Here is an 18,237-nt window from a genome sequence, read left to right as displayed (position 1 = left end):
CTAGTCTGCTAACCCAAGAAAACTTCGTATCTCAGTAATGATCGTCGGTCTGGGCCACTCAGCTCTAGCCTGCACCTTATGCTGATCAACTGTAATGCTTTCACCACTAATCACATGACCCAGAAATGTTACGCTCTTCAGCCAAAACTCACACTTGGTGAACTTGACATATAATTCATTGCATCTTAAAATCTGCAACACAACTTGAAGATGATTGTCATGATGTTTTTCATCACAATAATATATCAAAAAATCATCTATGAAGACGATGAAAAAATTGTCGAGCATCGGCTTAAAGACCTGATTCATCAGATAAAAGCAGCTGGAGCATTTGTCAACCCATAAGGTGACACTATGAATTCATAGTGTCCATACCTTGAGCTAAAAGCTGTCTTAGGGATATCCTCCTTTCTAATTCTTAACTGATAGTAGCTGGATCTCAAGTCAATCTTGGAAAAGATTGTGGCTCTTACAAGCTGATCAAACAAGTCATCTATCCTCAACAAAGGATACTTGTTCTTGATGGTAAGCTTGTTCAACTCTCTTTAATCAATGCAGAGCTGCATGCTACCATCCTTCTTCTTAACAAAAAGAACGGGTGCTCCCCATGGTGAGGTACTTGGGCGAATAAACCCCTTCTATAACAGCTCCTGTAATTGGCCCTTGAGCTCTTGCAGTTCCTTAATTGCCATGCGATATGGTGGTTTCGAAACAGGCGCAGCACCAGGCAAAAGATCAATAGAGAAGTCAATTTCTCTAATAGGGAAGTTGACCCATTAATTGCAAAGTTAACTTTATCTTTTCACTTTCCAAAAACAATTTTTCCATTTTCCAATCTCACTCTCTCCCATTCCACTAAGCCCCACCTCTCTAATTAATCTCATATCATTCCTAATCTCCCCCAAATAGCAAAAATTGTCGCTTCCCTCATTCCAAATTTCGGCCAACATCTCTTCTTCTCCACTGTTAAGCAAGACATAAGGAAGGCACTATGGAGCAACCCTTTGAGGATCAACCGGCTGAGACCACACCCCATCTAAAGGAAGCTTCCATGCGACGCAAATACCTAAGTCTTTCTACTCTTACTTCATACATTTAAGTAGATAGTTTTGAAGTCCAATTCTCTGTGGCATCACTACTTTCATGTTAATTTAAACATGCTAGCTTCTTAAATCATTGAGTGCATAGTTCTCGTAGTGACTGATCTATGTTAAATATTGGATTTTTTTGCCAACCCATGTTAGCTAAGTTGTTGACTTGATTTATCCTTCTTGAATTCTAGAATTTTGGTTGTGGTTAATTGCTATTTATGGATTGTGTTTCTTACTTGTTTGAAGCTTGTTTTACACATCCCCATGATTAATAGCTTGCTGATTTTAAATTTAACTTATATTTAATTTCATAATGCAAGTCTTCAGATGCTAGTCCTAAATCAGAGATACTCTTGGTTTTCATTAAACATTTATTTAACTGCCCTAGCTTCATACTCATAAATTTTGACTCGTTATATATCACTGTTATTTAACCGTTGACTTGCCTACAGGTGTTCTTGAAAAAGTTGGAGTTGAGCCACAGATTCAGCGAATTGGCAAATATAAAAGTGCTGGGGATCAGTTGGCACGAAAAAGCATGTCAAAAGAAAATTGTGAGATGCTGACATCACTGCTTGATGATATCTATGGAAATTGGCTAGAAATAATTTCATCAACTCAAGGTTTTATCACTCTTTTGAAAGTATTGATAAGTTTGAATTTTCCACGCCCTGATTCTTTTTTAACTTCGTTTCTGAATTTTGTGTCAGGAAAGACTAAGGAGGAGGTTGAGGAATTTATCAATTCAGGAGTTTATCAAGTTGAAAGGCTAAAAGAAAATGGATGGATAACAAATACTCTATATGATGATGAGGTGCGGTACATTAGTTGCGTAATTAAATATAATGTAATGCTTATGGAAAAATGATGTTGATACGTGTTATCTTATAACAACTTAGCTAATACTTCTTTGGAATTATCATTACATTTGCGAGTAAAGCCTATCAGCTTTCCTTTTAAAAAGAGGTATGATGGTTTGCCAGAATTATGCCGTAGAATCCTACTATTAAAGTGTGATGAAGTGTAGAAATATTAGTATATTAAAGTTTATTATTCATTGTCACGGAAACAAGTTTTCTGAAAGCTTGGAGTTAATGCTGCAATTAACCTCTCCTGAGATCTTTCATTAATGGGAGCTCATGCACTGGGTACAGAGAAGTTTATTTTTAATTTTTTTTAATTGTAGACTATTAAAAATTAATTTTATCTTTTTATTAATTGTAAATGATTTATAATTGTAAGTTTATAATATGAATTTAGTATATAGTTTGTAGTTGTAAATTTTATTTAAATATGTAATATAAATTAATAATAATTAATATAAAAAATTTAAGTTTATATGTGAATCATATTTATTTTTGAATCACAAATTTATATGATCACATAATTATTATATTATTGATTTTTATTTAAATATATTTAATATTTATTATGTCATCTAGTTCAACCCTGATCGAACCATTGAACTTTGAATATTTCATTTTTTCAATTTGATGTTTGATCCGATTTTCACAACCTTGAATGAGACTTGTTGCGGACTAGAATATACCCGGCGATAGAGTTAGAATACTACGTCTTAGCGTTGCACGAATATCCAGTTCACACACACAGAACACAGGATTTTTTACGTGGAAAATCCTAAAAAGGGGAAAAACCATGGGGCCTAGCCCAGTTGAAAAGGTTTCACTAGAACTTGAGTGGTTATAATGTGCTGACTCGCTTATGTGAGCGATCAGATTACAAGTAACAATTGTACAATAGAAGTCAGGATGTCAGGTAATGGTTTGGCAGGACTTCGAGCCTTAGATGATGATCTGGAAGAACTTCGGGCCTTAAATGAAGGTCTGGCAAAGGTGAGAGTCTTCAACGATGGCCTAGCAAAGATGAGAGCTTCAAGTGAAAGACTGGCGGAGCGTAGAGCATCAGGTAGCAGGTGGTGGTCCGGCGGAACTCCGGCGGAACTCCGGCGGTGGTCCGGCGAAACTCCGGCGGTGGTCGAGGAGGCTAGGAAGCAAGAGCGATCTCCGATCTCTCTCTTTTTTCCTTAGGCTCAGGGGTCCTTTTTCAAGAGGAGAGGGGGCTCTATTTATAGATTTTGAGAATGACATGGCCCGTAAATAGGTGGAGGATCAAGGGTTAGTTGGGAGTGGTTGAATGGACGGTCGATCTTGAATCCCTTGATCATGAACCGTTCGATGGACTTTTGAGTGTTGTAGTGATGTCGGAATTCAGTGATCTTGGGCCCGTTGGATTCGTCTCGTCGAGCCGCTCGATTCGACTATAAGTTTGTTATGTTTGGAAGCCGTTTGGTAGTCCGAATTGTGGTTTGAACTTTCCATCAGTGCTTCAGATCCTTGATTTGGATCCATTTGGGGTCGGATTGGGTCGAATTTGGTGTCATTGGGTTCATATTTTCGAGACGCTCAGTTCGACTGTAAGTTTGCTGAAATCGGAGTTCAGATGCTCCTGATTTTGATTTCGAAAGTTTCCAACTTGATTTTGCTTTGAGATTAGTGCCCGATCAAGATAATTTTTGTACGATTGCCCCCTATTTTCGGATGTCGAATCTCTAGGAGTCCGAAAATATGCATTGTAGCCGGCGAAAATTTTTTCACGTGACTTGAATGTAGTCCGATCGTGGGTGTAGAGGTCCCGAAACACTTTAAAAGTGTCAAAATTGAGTCAGGAACGTCAAAAAACGGTTTCGGGGACCCCAAAAACTTTCGATTTGACCTTTTCGGGACCAAAATTGGGTCAAAATATATTCTGTAACTTATAGTTTAAATAATAAAATAGGTATAATAATATCAACTCTTCTTTAGTGGATGAGTGGTAAAACTTTTGCCATTCATGCCCAAGGTTTTGGGTTCGAATCCAGGGGAATGCATGGATTTTTTGAGGTGATGACGTGGCAGCGACATGCGGATTGATGACGTGGCAGTGACATGCGGATCGATGACGTGACACCCATAACCTGTTGGGTCATGGCTAACGTGGCCACGACATAGATCGTGGTTGATGTGGCACCCATGACCTGTTGGGTCATGGCTGACGTGGCCACGACATGCAGGATCGTGGGTGACATGGCCACGACACGCAGATCGTGGCTGACGTGTCATAAATGATATGTTGGGTCATGGATGATGTGGCAGTGCCATACAGGACAGATCGATGACGTGGCAATGACACATATGACGGATCAGTGGCATGGCGCCCATTTGCAGGGTGGATTGATGACGTGGCGCTGACGTGGCACCCGATTTTTTTAACTCCTCTCTTCCTATAAATAGACCCCCCATGGGCCTTATTCCTTGGACCTTCTCCTTCTCCTCTCTTCTCTCAGTAGAGGCCTTCTCTGCCGCTTGGATAATTGGTATCCATTGTCTAACAGCAGAGCACCTCTTTGTGAGAAAGAGTTTTCTCCCTCTCATCTCCTCTTAGTAGAGGCCTTCTCGGCCCCTTGGACAATTGGTATCCATTGTTTAACAACAGGACCCCTCTTTGCGAGAAAGAGTCTTCTCCCTCTCCCTTCGGCGCTCTTGCTATACGGAGGCTTTCCCTCACCCTTGGTCAATCAGTATCCATTGTCCAACATAAGGGCCCCTCCCTATACTGGAGTAATGTCGGGCGACCACTTTCCTTTGAGAGATTATGCGGTTAGGGAAAATCTTGCCGTTCCGCTGACGGCGGGCGGAGGCCTGATAAATGAGCGAGGGCAGATGATCTGGCATCCACCGTCACTAGTGATACTCTGACTATTTTTCACAAGAAGTTCCACTTTCCAAATGAATTGGTGGCGGTGGTCCCTAAGAGGTCTGATCGGGCTGGCGCTCCTCCGTCCGGGTACTTGACCATTTGTGAGACCCGTTTGCGATCAGGGCTGCGCTTTCCTCCTCCTGCTGAGTTGATCGAGATTCTGATGCATTGTGGGATGTCTCTATCCCAATTTACGTACAGAGGCATGTCGGTGACGATCGGGTTGATAACATTTTTCAGAGATCGAGGGGCCGTTCTGACACCTTAACGTCTTTCCCGGATGGGCCGATTTACCAGCGACGCACAGGGGCGTGTTACTTTCAGATCCAAATGGTTGGACATGCGTACTCGGGATCCTGCGGAGAGTTGGTCCAGTGCATTTTTCTTCGTGAAAAATGATTGGGGCCTGACGGAGAATTGGGGGAGATTGAGGGACATGTCTGTCCCTTTGCATGTCGGAGAGAAAGATATCAAGAGGATTCTTAAGGTCCCTTACGTCGAGCATCTTCTATATGAGGTTCGTTATTTGAATAAATACATAGAAGAAGAGTTTCTGTTCAGGATTGGGCTGTCATTCCACGCTGAGAGATCAGATGCAAGGATGCTAAAACCGACTTCCAAGATCCCCCGCAGTTCCAAAGGCGGCCACCAAGAGACAGGCGAGAGGTGAAGATCCCTAGGCTTTGTTGAAGAAGAAAAAGTTGGAGGGGGTTGCTACGAGCAAGGCTGCACCTGTCTCTTCTCCTACCAAGATTCGTATTCTTGAGGATGTTTTGAGTCATCAATGCATTGAGCGTCGCAAAGCTAATGACTTGGTACACAACCTTCCCCTGATACTTTTTCTTTCATTTTCTTTTAAACTGACCTCTAATATGTTTTTCTTTCTTATTTCAGTTGTCGCGACGTACGGAACTTACTGAAGCTTTGAACCATTGGAACGACGAATTTGTGAGGGTCAAGTACCTTCATGGAGAGTTCAAGCGGAAGTATAATATGAAGGCCAAAGAGATGAAGGTGTTGGAGGAAGAATTGTGCGAGTGCAGGACTGAGTTGGCAAATATGGTGCACTCTGCTTCCCTTCAGAATCATCAGACAGATCGGCTTCAGATCGACCTAGTGGAGGCACAATCGATGATCACTCAGCTCTCGAAAGATCATAAATCCTCTGCAGAGAAGATAGCAGTGCTTGAAGCTGAGAATAAGAGGTCCCAGACTCTTATTGCTGGGAAGGAGGCCGTTCTGACCGGCCTTGAATCTTCGAGAGTCATTGAAGATTTCAAGAAGTTTGTAGCCTTCAAGATCGTCATCCAGGATCACGTTCAGGAGGCCCGTGATCACATTTATGAATTAGAGGTGAAGGCTTTAGAGAAGCAGTGCATTGAGGAAGGATTCATTCGAGGCTTCTTGAAGGGGGTTCATCTGGTGCAGTGGAAGACCGGAGTTGAGGTTGAGGGGCTGACACCTAGTCAGGCCTCAGATGACTTTCCCTCAGACTCTGATGGCGACGAGATAGAGAGCGAGCTGCAGAAGGCCTTTGCCTTAGAGGTTGATGATGAGATAGTGGAGATAGAGTAGATCTTTGTCAGCTGTACTACTTTATCTTTCTTAGTACCTTTTTTATTTTCATTTGTATTAGGCGTTTGTGTTGACATGTGTGATGTCTACTTTAATTTAGTAATGGATTGCTGATGTATTTATTAGTGAAGATTATTTCAATTTTCTTATTTCAACTTGAGTGAAAATTTTTCTTTATGCTCTTTTAAGGTACTCGACCTGTTTGAGGCTTTTAATAAATGCACTCCAACTTGTGTGAATGATTTTTGAAGAATCCTTTAAGGATATAAGGTCTATCCGAGGCTGTTTTGTCAGAGCCTTGCTTGATGACGTTAATCTTTGTGAAAGAGATTGAGAGAAAACACACAATACTAAAGACATAACACATAAAACAAGTAGTACTACTGTGCTCTACTGATAGTACTTGCGGAGATTGTCAACATTCCAGGTCCAAGGGAGCATCTTTCCTTCAGCATCCTTCAATTTGAAAGTATCAGGCTTCACCATAGCTGCTACCAAGTATGGACCCTCCCAAAGGGGGGAGAGTTTATCGCGTTGAGGGCCTTTTCCTGCTACCTCGATGCTGCGTAGAACAAGATTTCCAATCGATATACGCCGTGGTTTCATTCTTCTGTTATAGTGTCGGGCAACTCTCTGGTGGTAGGCATCAACCTTAAGCATTGCCTCATCTCTTGCATCTGGAAGGAGGTTTAGGTTGTGCCTGAGCTTTTCGTCGTTGGCGTTGAAGTCAAAAATTTGAACTCTATGACTTGGGACTCCAATGTCGACGAGAATGACAGTCTCCGTGCCAAAGCAGAGGTTATATGACTTTTCTTATGTTGGAGTCCTTGCCGTAGTACGATAGGCCCAAAGGACATTTGAGAGTTCGTCAGCCCATTGCCCCCCAGCCTTATCCAGCCGTGTCTTCAATCCTCTCAGAATGGCTCGATTAGTGACCTCCGTTTGTCCATTAGTCTGAGTATGGGCCACAGCCGTGTGCACTAGTTGAATGTGGAGATCTTTACAAAATGTGGTGAAGACCCTTCTGGTGAACTGTGTTCCATTATCGGTGATAACTTTCGCTGGAATGCCAAAGCGACATATTATGTTCTTCCATAGGAACTGTTTGACATTTGCTTCAGTGATCTTCGCCAGAGGTTCTGCTTCTACCCACTTTGTGAAATAGTCCACAACCAAGATGATGAACTTCCGCTGTCCCGTGGCTATAGGAAAGGGTCCTAATATGTCAATTCCACACTGGGCGAAAGGCCAGAGACTCTGTAATGTTGAGATCTCTATGACAGGTAGATGGGTGAGGTTGGCATGTAACTGGCAACTGTTACATTTTCGCACGAGCTCTAGCGCGTCCTGCTTCATCGTTGGCTAGTAAAATCCTTTCCTCAGGATTTTATGGGATAATGCTCTTCCACCCAGGTGTTCTCCGCAAATGCCTGAATGTACTTCTCGGAGTGCATAATTTGACTCTGAAGGAGGAAGGAACTTGAGATAGGGTCCCGAGAAGGCTCGTTTGTATAACTCTCCATTGATAATGGTAAAGTTTGCTGTCTGCCTTTGAAGTCGTGTTGCTATTGTCGAGTCTTCAGGAAGAACACCTTGTAAGAAAGCTAGAATGGGATCGATCCAGGATGTCTCCCTCAACTCATCGATCGATTGTATTATCCATGAACCTGGAATACTCAGGAAGTGAATTTCTTCGATATATTTTTTTTGAAAGTGTCACCGGTTGTGGAGGTAGCTTGCTTGGAAAGGGCGTCTGCTCGTGCGTTTTGCTCTCGTAGAATATGGACGATCTCATATTTGTTTATACTGGCTAGGAGTAGTTTTACTTCGTTGCAATATAGGGCCAGTTGAGGGTTGTGGATGTCAAACTCTCCTTCGACCTGTAAGGCGATTAACTGTGAATCAGTGTAGATCACCAGGTTTTGCACTTCACAGTCGATTGCCAGTCTTAAACCAGCAGCAAGATCTTCGTATTCTGCTACGTTGTTTGTTGCAGGGAATTTGAATCGGAGTCCGTATTCGAGAGCAACTTGTTGTGGAGAGATTAGCAGAACTCCTGCCTTGGCGCCAGAAACTCCAAAGGCTCCATCAACATACAACGTTCAGCCTGGTGGAGAGGGAGAAGCACTTGGTTGATTTTCAGACATCGAGATGGTGCATTCAACTACAAAATCTGCAAGTGCTTGTGATTTGATATCGGGCCTAGGCAGATAGTGAATGTCGAACTCTCCTAGTTCTACAGACCACTTGATGAGTCTGCCAGAGGCTTCTGACTTTTGTAGAATGTTTTTTAGCTGCAAATCCTTGTAAACTCTGATTGTATGTGCTTGAAAGTAAAGGCGTAGTTTTTTGGCTGAGTATACTAACGCCAAAGCTGTCTTATCTGCTGAGGGATAACGTCCTTCTGTTTCGGATAATATCTTACTGATATAATAGATAAGACGTTGTATAATGTTCTGCTCCTGAACCAAGACTGAACTGATTGCTTGGGTGGAGATAGCCAAGTACAAATATAATCTTTCTCCCGGAACTGGTTTTGAGAGTAGCGGAGGTGAGGCTAGATAGGTTCTAAGCTGCTCGAAGGCCTCTTGACATTCATCAGTCCATTGAAATCCTGAGCTACGTGCAACTCTAAGGATTTTGAAGAAGGGTAGATATCTATCTCCAGAGCGAGCTAAGAAGCGAGAGAGTGCTGCACTTCTTCCATTTAATCTCTGGACATCTTTGATGTTTCTGGGAGGCACCATATCCCTTAGAGCTTTGATCTTCTCATTATTGGCCTCAATCCCTATGTGGGTGACCATAAAACCCAAAATGTTTTTTGAGGGCACTCCAAATGCACATTTGGAGGGGTTGAGACGCATGTTGTAAGATCGAAGGAGACAGAAGCATTGCTCAAAATCAGAAATATGCTGAGATTTTTCAAGGCTTTTTACTAGCATATCGTCTATATAAACCTCCATCGTATGCCCTATAAGGTCTTTAAACACCTTATTCATGAGGCGCTAATATGTGGCTCCTGCATTCTTTAATCCAAAGGGCATAACATGATAGCAGTACATTCCTCTGTCTGTTTGAAAGGCGGTTGCCTCCTCGTCTACGGAATTCATTCTTATTTGATTGTAGCCTGAGTAGGCATCCATGAAGCTCAGCATTTGATGTCCGGAAGTGGCATCAACAAGTTGGTCGATACGAGGGAGCGGAAAGCAGTCTTTCGGACAGGCTTTATTGAGATCTGTGTAATCTACACACATCCTCCAAGCTCCATTAGTCTTTTTTACCATTACTACATTTGCCAGCCAGGTGGGATAGTGCACTTCTCGTATGAATCCAGCCTCTAGGAGCTTGTCGACTCCTTTCTCAATAGCTTGTTGGCGCTTCGGTGCAAAACCTCGCTTTTTTTTTTTTTGAATAACCGGTTTGCATGTTGGGTTTGCATTGAGGGAGTGTACAATTACTTCAAGGTTGATTCCGGGCATGTCTGCCGGACTCCAGACAAAGATGTCTTCATTTCTTCGTAAGAATTCTATATATTGTCTTCTCTTCCTCCAAGAGTAATGATCCGATCTGTATTGTCCTTGAAGGATGTTCATCGAACAGGGAGACACATGCAAGATCTTCAATGGGGGAGGCCTTCTGAGGAATGTCCTCGTTTCGTAGATCAAAGTTTTCGATGCTTAAGGTAATTGATGGGCGTGGTTGAGCCTGTCAAAGATAGCAGGATTATGCCTCTTGTTGATCTCCTCGTACTACATCAGTTCCTGATGGGGTGAGAAATTTCAGTCTGAAATGTGGGATTGAAGCAACGATCCCGAAAATTGACTGTAATGGCCTTCCAAAGATAACATTATATGCTGACTCCGACTTCACGACAATAAACTGGATGGAATGTGTGGCTTGTCCGGGGAATTCTCCCAGCACAATGGGAAGACTTATCATACCTTCCACTCGTACATGTCGATTATCAAATCCATATAGCGGGCCTGCAGCGGGTTGGAGCTTCTCTCGAGCGAGGCCCATGTTGAGAAATATGGAGTAGAATAGAACATCTACGGAGCTCCTGTTGTTGATTAAGATCCTTTTGACTTTGTAGCACGGGTCACCGATCCCTGCGCTTATTACAAGTGGGTCTTAATGAGGGGTATTTATTCCCTCTTAGTATGCCCACGGCTTCGGTATTTACGAGAGATACAATAATTTCTTCCTCGAGCTGTCTACATGCTTCAGTAGTATGCCCACGGCTTCGGCGGAAGTGGCAATATTACTCCTGATTTTCGACATTGGGCTTCAAAGGTTGTGGCCACTTTACGCTCTCATGGTCTCGGATGGCCGTCAATACATTTGCTCGGGATACATTAAGCGGTGTGTACTCCTTCTCTTGGCGAGGCTCTCGTCGTGGCTGTGAGGGCCTAGGGGGAAGATTATAGTTCCCTTGTTTCTTCTGCTGTGAGGCTGGATTCTCCGTTCCTGGTGTATTTTTTCACTTCCCGGTTGTTTGTTCAAACTGCTTCCTGTGAGCGTTAATGTCTTTGTCGACAGAGATTTGGGCTTCTACACGATGGATCAGGTCCGCATATGAATGGATCGTATCTCGCATGAGTGCTGAGTAGAAGGGACCAGGACGAAGCCCTCCGAGGAATATGCCTCTAAGTAATTCAGGATATACCCCTGGAATTTGCCAGGCCTCAGTACAAAATCTTTGAAAGTACTCCTTGAGGGACTCATTTTCATTCTAGCAAATTCCTGAGAGGTGGGAAGAGTCTTTGACCATCCTCCGATTGGCAACAAAATGTTCGACAAATATTTTGGCTAATTTGATGAACATTGGGATAGATCCGGCGGGGAGTGAGTAGAACCATGTTCGAGCTTGCCCTTTAAGGGTAGTTGGGAAGACTTGGCATAAAAGCGCATCAGAGGCTTGTTGGATGTGCATTATGGTTCTATAGTGATCAATATGTTCGTACGGGTCAGATGTCCCATCGTATGAATCGATGTTCGGCAGTTTGAACCTTGCTGGGATAGGGTGTTGAAGGATGGCTTCAGTCAAGGGTGATGACTCCTGAAAATCTCTCTAACGAAGAGATTGTCTTATATTTCCAATGGGGAACTCCTCTCGGACTAGTCTTCGTAATTCATGTCGTAGGGCATTACGGGGGATTTCATCGATGTGCCGCCGAGCTAAGTCTTTGGGGGCATCCGGAGGAATGTGATTCCGGCGGCCTGTCCGCGAAGGATGTGTAGAGCTTGTTGTGTCAGCAAGCTCATTTTTTGGATGTATTGGAGGGCGCATTCTTGGCGGTTGGAAGGGGAACTTCGTCATGAAGAACATCTTCAAATTCCGGTGGGTCTCGAGGAAGAAGTATATCTTCTTGAGGTGCTAGTGCCGGTCCTCGAGTCTCTCGTAGGAGTTGAAGAATCTCATTTTGCGAGTCCTTCATCTTTCTGATACGATCTTCCAGGGATGGTCTTGAAGTTCCTTCTCCGGCAGGGTTTCAACCGCCTGGGTGAAAAGAGACAGATGCATGGCGTCCTTGATTCAGGGACTGATTTCGAGATTGATGTGAATTGGAGCGGGAGGCTCCTAGAATGCGATTAATACGTCTGTTGACCATGGCGGTGATGCTTTTAATATAGTGGGATTATCGTTTCCCACAGACGACGCCAAACTGTTGCGGACTAGAATATACGCGGCGATAGAGTTAGAATATTACGTCTTAGCGTTGCACGAATATCCAGTTCACACACAGAGAACACATGATTTTTTACGTGGAAAATCCTAAAAAGGGGAAAAACCATGGGGCCTAGCCCAGTTGAAAAGGTTTCACTAGAACTTGAGTGGTTATAATGGGCTGACTCACTTATGTGAGCGATCAGATTACAAGTAACAATTGTACAATAGAAGTCAGGATGTCAGGTAATGGTTTGGCAGGACTTCGAGCCTTAGATGATGATCTGGAAGAACTTCGGGCCTTAAATGAAGGTCTGGCAAATGTGAGAGTCTTCAACGGTGGCCTGACAAAGATGAGAGCTTCAAGTGAAGGACTGGCGGAGCGTAGAGCGTCAGTTAGTGATTCAATTGAACGACGGTGTTAGGCGGTAGTCCGGTGGAGCACAGGGCGTCGGGTGGTGGTCCGGCGGAGTGACGGCGTTAGGTCCGATGGAGCACAGGGCTTCAAGTGGTGGTCCGGCGGAGTGATGGCGTTAGGTCCGATGGAGCACAGGGCTTCAAGTGGTGGTCCGGCAGAGTGACGATGTTAAACGGTGGTTCGGTGGAGCACAGGGCTTCAGGTGGTGGTCCGGCGGAGTGACGGCGTTAGACGGTGGTCCGGTGGAGCACAGGGCGTCAGGTGGTGGTCCGGCGGAACTCCAGCGGTAGTCCGACGAAACTCCGGCGGTGGTCGAGAAGGCTAGGAAGCAAGAGCGATCTCCGATCTCTCTCTTTTTTCCTTAGGCTCAGGGGTCCTTTTTCAAGAGGAGAGGGGGCTTTATTTATAGATTTTGAGAATGGCATGGCCCGTAAATAGGTGGAGGATCAAGGGTTAGTCGGGAGTGGTTTGACGGTCGATCTTGAATCCCTTGATCATGAACCATTCAATGGACTTTTGAATGTCGTAGTGATGTCGGAATTCAGTGATCTTGGGCTCGTTGGATTCGTCTTGTCGAGCCGCTCGATTCGACTATAAGTTTGTTATGTTTGGAAGCCGTTTGGTAGTCCGAATTGTGGTTTGAACTTTCCAACAGCGCTTCGGATCCTTGATTTGGATCCATTTGGGCTTGGATTGGGTCGAATTTGGTGTCGTTGGGTTCGTATTTTCGAGATGCTCAGTTCGACTGTAAGTTTGCTGAAATCGGAGTTCAGATGCTCCTGATTTTGATTTCGGAAGTTTCCAACTTGATTTTGCTTTGAGATTAGTGCCCTATCAAGATAATTTTTGTACAATGTATCAAGACTTATGTTTTGTTTATGCAATTCTAAATGCAACCAGAGGATTTGTTTAGGTGCATGGGTGATATATATATATATATATAAGTTTTTTTTTGCCTATTTCTTACGAATTTGTGTTTAACTCTCTTTGTTAGTTTCGAATTTGATTGGGTTTTCTTGGGGATGGCATATGGAGGTAAGCAAATGCCCCAAACAAGTATGATGCACACATGGAGTGGTCCATGCTTGTTGTTCCCTTATTGACATCGATTTTCATGTTGGATGTTTTGTTTTTGCAAATTTTCAGGAATATTCCTGGATGTCAATTAAAATGCTGAATTAAAATTATAAAGTAGTGGTATATCATTGGACATCAATAACAACAACATAAAGCTTTTATCCTACTATGTGAGGTCAACTACATGAATCATTTTTCTCCATTGTGTTTGTAGGATCAATCCTTTATATCAATGGACATTTATCTTAAATTGAATTTGTCTTTAGCTTCACGATTTCATCAAAGTTTTGCAATTAGAGGCAAGTCTAATCTTAGGTAGATGGAAGATTGATCCTATGGTTAGTATCATATTTATAATTCTTTTGATCAGCAATGACAGCTTGTCGAGTTAATAGAGGTTTTTATCAACTTGAAATTTTATGCATGATCGACTTGATGATGACCAGTGTAGTAACGATGGCTCTTAAAAAATGAATGTAGGATTCCTTCTGTCTTGTGTTTTGTATTTTGTGCTTTGATGAACTGAACAAAGGATTGACTTTATTTGTCTTTGTTTAACAATGGGGAGGGATTGACATGCCTTTCTGTTCTATGCTTTCTACTTTGGGTGTCCATATGAATATTTAGGTGTCGTTCTAACAGGTGTCCATATGAATATTTTTGGTTTTGTCAATGTTTTCCTACTGAGGTGTTTCTGCTCACCTCCAAACAATTACTGTGACAGTGCAATGGTATATTTTTTAATTGTTTTTATGTTCGAACTTGAATCCAAGTATGATTTCTTGTTGCTGAATTTCTTTATCATCTGATGAAATTAATTTTCTTCATTTTTTAGAGCTATTTGTCTTTTTACATCAGAATCAGTAATGCAGGTTATGTCAATGCTGAAGGACAGATTGGAGCAAAAGAAGAGGAAAAATCTTCTTATGGTTGATTATGGGTAATCAATTCTCCCTGGAATTCACTCAAAATATTATGGTTAACATTGTTAAAGCTATACTTTTAATATATATTTTATATATGGTCTGATCATCGTTGTTTGTTTGACATGATTAATCAATGTTTAAATTATTATGAATAATTATGAAGTTTGATCCATTTATAAATCTCATGTTGTATGCCATAATCAAATGTGTGATTTATGTTTCAAGGCTAAAGTTATGGATGAAAGATTAAAAATATGAGAATGATCTTCTCTTATGAGGAGAAGGATCCATCTCTCTCTTGATATCTATAATATAGAGTTAGGATATAGTCCAAGTAATAGTAAAAAAATTATTGTCTTTATCATTTTTCATGTTTAGAAAATTTTATCTTGTAGACGTGAAATTAAAGTTAAGATCTTTTTATTCATCTTGTTAGGAAAAAAAAAACGCTATGCGTCAAATTCATTTTATTCTGTCAAACGAGTTTTCACAAATGGTTCGTGAATACCAATTGTTACAGGATTGCATATTCTTTTTTATTATGCTGTAATTTTTTATTTTTTACTCATTTACTTTATTTTACATAATCATGAAATAAAGAAATGTTTATCAATTATATTGTGCTATTTTATTTACGGATGTGTTTGCTCTTGTTCTATAAAAAGCTTGTTAGATTAAAATCAACGATGATGATTGCATGAATTGCTTTGAATTATTCTCTCCCTCTCTTTGCCATCTTGGTTAGCTACTCTATCTTGTATTTTTATTATAACTCTTTAGTAATTTTTAGAGAAATGGATCAAAATATTTTTTATAAAAGACCAAAATGATCCCCAACTATATAAACCCTAATCTTATTTAACCGCCTCAAGCCTCTCTTCCTCATCTGCTGTTGAATCTTAGCCATCACTTCTTAACTTTTTCGAACTAGTACATGATAGATTCCTTCTCCTCTCTCAGGGACACCCAATGTATTTTATCATAACTCTTTAGTAATCTTTAGGGAAAAGGATCAAAATGTCCCATTGACTATTAATGAAAGATAAAAATGATCCCAACTCTATAAACCCTAATCTTACTTAACCGCCTCAAGTCTCTCTTCCTCATCTGCTGTTGAATCTTAGCCGTCACTTCTTAACTTTTTCAAACTAGTACATGATAGATGCCGTCTCCTCTCTCAAGGACACCCAATGTTGGAAAAATCTTGGCCAATTGCTCGCAAGAGATGTATCATGAAAATTGCATGCATTTGGTATAGTGTACACTCGCTACACTTCTATAATTTATATTCATCAATAATGCTGAATTATGTACTCTAGTTTAAACATTTTAGTCAAAATGGCATGCCATTTTGCTCATACATTTGTAGATTCAAATATCTCTAATTAATTGGAATTGCAAAATTTTATTGGAAACTACTGTGTTTAATGAATTTGAAGTATATGTAAATTTGATGTGCCTTCTTTCCTTCTACAGAAAGTATTCTAGAGTTAGAAAATGGACACTTGGGCTGGAAAGTGGAGGTGATCAAGTTGCTATAATTAGAGCTTCTGGAAGCATTAGCCGCACTAGGAGCCCGTTAAGTTCACCTGGAAGCAGCATCATTGGGGAACAGCTGATTGAGAAGATCCGAAGTGTTAGAGGTAGTTCTACTATGTGGTAATCCTAATTCATCAATAGTATTAAATGCTAAAGTGAGCTCTCGTCATTGTCAATTTATTATTTTAGATTATCCACAAGTTTGCTGTTTACCTTACACATCAATAGTATTAAATCTGTTGACCTCCACACGATTTCAAAATAATAATTAATAATTATTAATGTATTTAGTTGGTTTTTGTGTGAGCAACTATATACATTAAGGAAATTAGTACCTCTGCCACAATCTGCTCAAATCTTGCTCTAATCCCGCCGCTAGCTATGATACTCATGCACTGTACATTCGGTATTGAATGATCTCTTCACGCTCGCCTCGATTGCACTCATGTTTGATTGATAAAAGAGAAGGTGAGAGGGAGCCTTCGGCTGGTTCCCGCACACGAGAGCTCCAATCCTCAGCTTCCCGTCAACTGTCAAAGCTGCACAGTCGAAGCCGGACCAACTTCCACACCTTGTCTGTCGATCATACCCATTATGTCATGCAACATACTATCCGCAAAAAAAAATACAAAAGACCATCATCCAATGCAGACACCTACGAGTCATTGTAGGAGACTCGTTGTGTACTCAAAATGCCATCTACGGGCAAATGCAAGACTACAACAAATGCAAGCTCTTACGAGCTGTTGCAGTGGTAGTATATTCATTAGTGCATGACAGTTTACCTGCATAAAACAACAAATGACCTATACCATCACGCTACAATTCACCTGTAAGGAAAAGTAGGGATTTCGTAGTAAAAATTGCGGGCCACTGATAAATTGAGGCAGCAGATTTGCGACGCCAGGCTCCTGATGCGTTGTACAACGTATTTGCAGATTGAAGTACACTCATAAATTGAGTACCGAAGAAAATAATAGCTTGCAGAAGGAGAAATGAAGCGCGGCGCCACGCCACTTGATTCACAACACTCATACAAGCAGACATAATGCATTTATAGACCCTTAAGGCTTAAATACAAAACTTGTACATTTTCCAAATGACCATCACCTGAAAAATTAGTCATAGTTGAATATTGTAGAACCCCCTGTGGGCTCCGAAAATTCGGCCCCGGCCTCCACTCGCTTTTTTTATTCGGCGTGGGAGTTTTAACTGACTAAGTTCCGAGGTAAATTTTGGAAGGCAGATGGGTTTGTAGATAAGACACAACCCAGAGATTTCGCCCTCATTTTGCGAGGACTTTATGATCTGAGTTCTGGTTTCCTATAGGCGCAAGCCCCTATAGTTAATTACCCCTCCCGATCACGAGAGAGAACTTTCGATTAAGGTTAGTTGTCGATCAGATACGTAGAAAATACGTGTATCTGGCATATAGTAGCAGCATAGGTTTGGGTATTTGAGAACTGGATTTGGATTTGGGAATTTGGAGAATTTGATATTTGGAAAGATTTAATATTTAAAATAGAAATTTCACCATCTAGCACTTAAAGCGGATGGTGGGGGAATGGATGATAGACCCGATCAAGATCCCATGGTTCCGTCATCCCGGGCCATTGTGGTCCCTGGTCTACTTAGTCAGAGGAGGTAGTTGACCCAACCTGATAGAAGGATCCTTGTCGACAGCCATGGGTTGCTTCGTCCAAGGGGACCTTGTAGACCAGGGTTGAATGTTTGTCTAAGGGGACAAATTTGAATCAACCTTAGCTAACAGAGGGCTTTGTGCCCTATCGATCATATCCTATTGATTCATATCTCAAGGATTTAACGCCATTAAGGAGCGTACTGGCTCTGGCCATAACCGCTATCTGTGGTGCCATTTGGCGGCAAAACCACTCGATTCAGAGGGCCCCGGGTCATAACCGTTTACCTGCAGTGCCATTTGGCGGCGAAACTGCCGGTTAGAGGACACGTACCACGTCCTTACTGGCAATAGATTGTTTGAGAATGGATCCTAGTGATATTTTCGACTAGGCATTCGGCTCTTTGTGAGCTAGAGTTTATTTGAATTTGTCCGCCTCGACAAACTGTTGCGGAGGGCGGATGGATTTTGCTTTAACTGCGTTGATGGATTTATTTCAATTTTAAATATTTTTGGAATTTTGAATATTTTTGGGATTTTGGGTTTTT

At 41.7% G+C, this 18,237-nt stretch overlaps 1 protein-coding gene across 1 annotated transcript in view; it reads left to right on the top strand.

The window, feature by feature from the left end:
• LOC110113418 (serine protease SPPA, chloroplastic) overlaps window positions 1-18,237 on the top strand; it is a 66,433-nt gene that overhangs the window by 24,158 nt on the left and 24,038 nt on the right. Inside the window, exons 4-7 of the mRNA XM_028692142.1 lie at window positions 1,544-1,714; window positions 1,802-1,905; window positions 14,458-14,525; window positions 15,988-16,154. Of these exons, the coding sequence (XP_028547975.1) occupies window positions 1,544-1,714; window positions 1,802-1,905; window positions 14,458-14,525; window positions 15,988-16,154 (510 nt within the window). The remainder of the gene's footprint in view (window positions 1-1,543; window positions 1,715-1,801; window positions 1,906-14,457; window positions 14,526-15,987; window positions 16,155-18,237) is intronic.

The sequence above is a fragment of the Dendrobium catenatum genome, unplaced genomic scaffold (genome assembly GCF_001605985.2).
Source record: "Dendrobium catenatum unplaced genomic scaffold, ASM160598v2 fragScaff_scaffold_156, whole genome shotgun sequence".
NCBI lineage: Eukaryota > Viridiplantae > Streptophyta > Magnoliopsida > Asparagales > Orchidaceae > Dendrobium > Dendrobium catenatum.
The sequence above is the reverse complement of the archived record's forward strand: the minus strand, read 5'-3'. Positions and strand labels throughout refer to the sequence as shown.